Genomic DNA, 4,760 nt, shown 5'->3' on the forward strand with positions numbered 1-4,760 from the left:
CTCCACTAAACAAGTTTTATTTTGTCGTCTCCACTAAATAAGTTTTGTTTTGTCGTCTCCACTAAATAAGTTTTGTTTTGTCGTCTCCACTAAATAAGTTTTGTTTTGTCGTCTCCACTAAATAAGTTTTATTTTGTCGTATACACTCTAGATCCCAGCTCACTTCCTTACCACATACACTCTGGATCCCAGTTCACTTCCTTACCATATACACTCTAGATCCCAGCTCACTTCCTTACCACATACACTCTAGATCCCAGTTCACTTCCTTACCACATACACTCTAGATCCCAGTTTAATTACACTTGTTTGATCTACATAATAAAACAAGTTTCCAGTAAATGTAACTTTACTGTAGACCACTACTCAAAACAAAGTCGACAATTAATTTTAGAACATTTAATTGGTATCGACTTGCCACAAAATTACTAAAATACTTTCAAATCTCAGTTCACGTATTATATACATGCATTTTTGACAGTTCTCTGCAAGGATTTTAATTCTGAAAACCGCTAGAATAATAAATATACATATTTCAAAATATGCTGAAACATATACACATATATATACTTTGTTGTACCGTTACTATATTTTGAAATCTGTTTATCGTTTCTAGTGAGAATTCTCTTCAGTATCTTCCACTTTAAATAAGTATTCATTTTTCACCATCAGTCTTCTGTTCTAATTCTTTCACATTTTCTTCTTCGGACTGAACAGACATAGGCTGGTTCTCTTCTGACTCTTTCAACTGTTCAACCAGGGACTGCCACTGAGCTAAATTTCTTCTGTTTAAGAAAAACAAAATACACACACACATTTTAAACTGTGAAGAAATTTGTCTCCAGTTCATTTCCTTACCATTACATTCTACTTCCCATTTCACTTCCTTACCATACACATTGTAGTTCCCATTTCACTTACTTACCATACACATTGTAAATCTCATTTCACTTTCTTACCATACACATTGTAGATCCCATTTCACTTCATTACCATTACATTCTACTTCCCATTTCACTTCCTTACCATTACATTCTACTTCCCATTTCACTTCCTTACCATTACATTCTACTTCCCATTTCACTTCCTTACCATTACATTCTACTTCCAATTTCACTTCCTTACCATACACATTGTAGACTCCATTTCACTTCTTTACCAATACATTCTACATCCCATTTCACTTCGTTACCATTACATTCTACTTCCCATTTCACTTCCTTACCATACACATTTTACTTCCCATTTCACTTCCTTACCCCTACACATTCTACTTCCAATTTCACTTCCTTACCATTGCATTCTACATCCCATTTCACTTCCTTACCATTACACTCTACTTCCCATATCACTTCCTTACCATTACACTCTACTTCCCATTTCACTTCCTTACCATTACACTCTACTTCCCATTTCACTTCCTTACCATTACACTCTACTTCCCATTTCACTTCCTTACCATTAAAATTCACTTCACAATGATTTTCATTTTCGTTCATTTCGATTACGTTGTAAAAAAAAGATATTTTGTCCTTTAAAAAAACGAAAGTTCAACAAAATTCCATTCATTCTGAAATACGAATAATACAAATATCTAGTCAGCTATATCGGTCTACAAGATGACACTTACAAACAACCATTTAACATTGGCCTACTTTCTGGTATAACAGCTGCCAGAAGCTCGTAGCAAGGCTTGCATATAGCTGTGAGGAAACCCACCTGAGAAAATAGAAAAACAACTGGTCACATCGTCACTGGAAACATCAGTCTTAAGTTAGTTTTAAACGAAAGTTATTTGTTCTAGAACTGATCGTAAAACTGGTCACATCGACACTGGAAACATATGTTTAAGAAAGAAAGAGTGAAAAGTAAACATGATAATTCACTCAGTTTTCACACCTGTGAAGCCGGTTGCTCCTGGGGTTTAGTTCGGTCCATCATGGGCACGGGTGATCTTCCTTGCTCCCTCTCGGCATCACCCTGAAAACCATAAAGTTGGCGTGTCATCACTTTCATAAAAATTATACATATTTTGACCTCACTGACTTTTGTTTCTCTTCGAAGTATTCTCATAAATGTCCACTGGATTATTTATATGATGTGTTTGTTCCGTGTTACGTGTATGAATTCTTTTCCCCCCTCTTTTTGTTGTTAAGTGCTAGGTTACACAATGGGCTATCCGTGCGCTGACTACCTTGGGTATCGAAACTCGATTTCTAGCGTTATAAGCCCTCAGTGTTACCGCTGAGCCAGCGAGCGGGGGCGCTGTATGTCTAGTTGTTGTTGTTTAAAGGCAAAGCTACAAAATGGGCTAAATGTTCTCTTTCCACCGCGGGTATCGAAACTCGATTTCTAGCGTTATAAGCACTCAGAGTTACCGCTGAGCCAGCGAGCGGGGGCGCTGTATGTCTAGTTGTTGTTGTTTAAAGGCAAAGTTACAAAATGGGCTAACTGTTCTCTTTCCACCGCGGGTATCGAAACCAACTATCTAGTGCTATAATCCCCCCAAACTTGACGTTGAGCCAGCGGGGAGGGCTCTATGTTTGATGGTAATAACTATTGTGGTTAATTTACAAGTCTGAAGTAATGTCGACCAGCTCTATAAGGGGAAACATTTGGATCACGTGCCTAATTGCTGAAATTCTGATATAATTGTGTTAGAAAACGCTTCTGGTTTTGAAACAAATGAAGCAACCTAGAATACAGAAAAAATTAATGTTTGATTATTGTTTTGTATTTTATGACCCACCGGTGTATAACAACTTAAACATTGGTCGTATCAGTTCAAAACTTTGTTTGTTTGTTCTATCAAACCAAAGCCACGTCTGCTGTGTCCACCGCGGGGAATCGAACCCCGGATTTTAGCGTTGTAAGTTCCCAAGTTTACCGTGCGGAGAACAATAAACAAATACAAAAACGGCTTCCCCAATTTTTACCCAAGTAAGTACTGAGTTCACATGAAATACCTCGCTTCTAACGAAAAACAAAAACAATCCTGTTTACTTAAGACAATGGATTATTTGACCACCAGAGGGAGATCGAATCAGGGTTACTACTGAAGACTGATTTCCCTGATTCACTTAGTTGTCCATTTTTTATAATAAAGCTCCAATCGTCCATGACGAATTTTGTTCTTCCTAATAGTTAATTATGATGAAAGGACTCGGAAGTATCATGATGATGAAAGGACTCGGAAGTGTCATGATGATGAAAGGACTCGGAAGTGTCATGATGGTGAAAGGACTCGGAAGTGTCATGATGATGAAAGGACTCGGAAGTGTCATGATGATGAAAGGACTCGGAAATGTCATGATGATGAAAGGACTCGGAAGTGTCATGATGATGAAAGGACTCGGAAATGTCATGATGATGAAAGGACTCGGAAATGTCATGATGATGAAAGGACTCGGAAGTGTCATGATGATGAAAGGACTCAGAAGTGTCATGATGATGAAATGACTCGGAAGTGTCATGATGATGAAAGGACTAGGAAGTGTCATGATAATGAAAGGACTCGGAAGTGTCATGATGATGAAAGGACTCGTGTGATGATGATGATGATGATGTACCTGTTCGTAAAACTCTTCAAAAATCACTTTCACTGTCTTCCGCTGTTCTTCCCATGGTTTCGTGCTGGCACACAGATCACAGGCAGTCATGGCTATTGCTTCCAACAAGAGCCTAAAAAGTTCAACAAATACGTCCTGGTGAGGATTGGCTTTAACGGTTCGAAACGTCGCAATCTATTTAATTCTATCGAAGAGATACTTTAACAGTTAGAAACATCGCCATCAATTGATCTAAAAAGAAACGTTATCGAATATCCAGAAATGTTTTAAAAACTTTATTTTTTAATTATATTTGATATTCATTCGCTTCGCTTCTTGATTTAAAAAGAAAAAAAAACATTTTCGGAAAAATTAAATTATTCCTCAGAAGAAAATACAAAAACGAATTGATACATTTAGAAATTTAAAATAAAATGTTTTAACTAAAATCTGGAGAAGTTTCAAGGAATTAGAATGCAACCAATGACCGTACTAACATAAACCGTTTACCTTACCTTGAGCATCTTGTGTTGTATATATATATCCGTCAAAAGATGGCGCTTTGATTGGTTTAAACGACGTGGTATTTTTATATACAACAACGACATCTCTGTATTTTAAATGTTATTGAAGTCACGAATCTTTACGATGCAGTTCTATATATATAGTTTTAAAGCGGATGCTTTTAAAGCATTTTTACATGCTAGTATACATACACACGTGTATTTTAAAGGTAGTCTTACCTGTGCTCATTAGAATCCCAGTCAAATGTCTTTTCATCAAGGATTTTTCTTAGTTTGATTTGATTCGGAAAAAACAAAGCCAAATCTGTTGCTAGGATACAATGCTTTATATTTCTCAGCACCTTAAGGAAAATACATACCAATTATTTAGTGGATATGGTAAGGAAGTGAGCTGGGATCTAGAGTGTATATGGTAAGGAAGTGAGCTGGGATCTAGAGTGTATATGGTAAGGAAGTGAGCTGGGATCTAGAGTGTATATGGTAAGGAAGTGAACTGGGATCCAGAGTGTATGTGGTAAGGAAGTGAACTGGGATCTAGAGTGTATATGGTAAGGAAGTGAGCTGGGATCTAGAGTGTATGTGGTAAGGAAGTGAACTGGGATCTAGAGTGTATATTGTAAGGAAGTGAGCTGGGATCTAGAGTGTATGTGGTAAGGAAGTGAACTGGGATCTAGAGTGTATATTGTAA

At 37.1% G+C, this 4,760-nt stretch overlaps 1 protein-coding gene across 2 annotated transcripts in view; it reads right to left on the reverse strand.

The window, feature by feature from the left end:
• Positions 1–4,760, reverse strand: part of LOC106476421 (probable 3',5'-cyclic phosphodiesterase pde-5) — a 13,107-nt gene that overhangs the window by 1,574 nt on the left and 6,773 nt on the right. Inside the window, exons 7-11 of one of the 2 annotated variants that reach the window (XR_002609165.1) lie at positions 4,292–4,413; positions 3,570–3,681; positions 1,900–1,980; positions 1,631–1,719; positions 175–785 (exon numbers count right to left, since the gene is read on the reverse strand). Coding sequence is in view for 1 of the 2 variants with exons in the window: in XM_013937083.2 (XP_013792537.2) it covers positions 656–785; positions 1,631–1,719; positions 1,900–1,980; positions 3,570–3,681; positions 4,292–4,413 (534 nt within the window). In the remaining variant the exon portion in view is untranslated. Of the gene's footprint in view, positions 1–149; positions 786–1,630; positions 1,720–1,899; positions 1,981–3,569; positions 3,682–4,291; positions 4,414–4,760 lie in introns of those variants that run through there. The other variant, XM_013937083.2, reaches the window with a different exon arrangement.

The sequence above is a fragment of the Limulus polyphemus genome, unplaced genomic scaffold (genome assembly GCF_000517525.1).
Source record: "Limulus polyphemus unplaced genomic scaffold, Limulus_polyphemus-2.1.2 Scaffold10529, whole genome shotgun sequence".
NCBI lineage: Eukaryota > Metazoa > Arthropoda > Merostomata > Xiphosura > Limulidae > Limulus > Limulus polyphemus.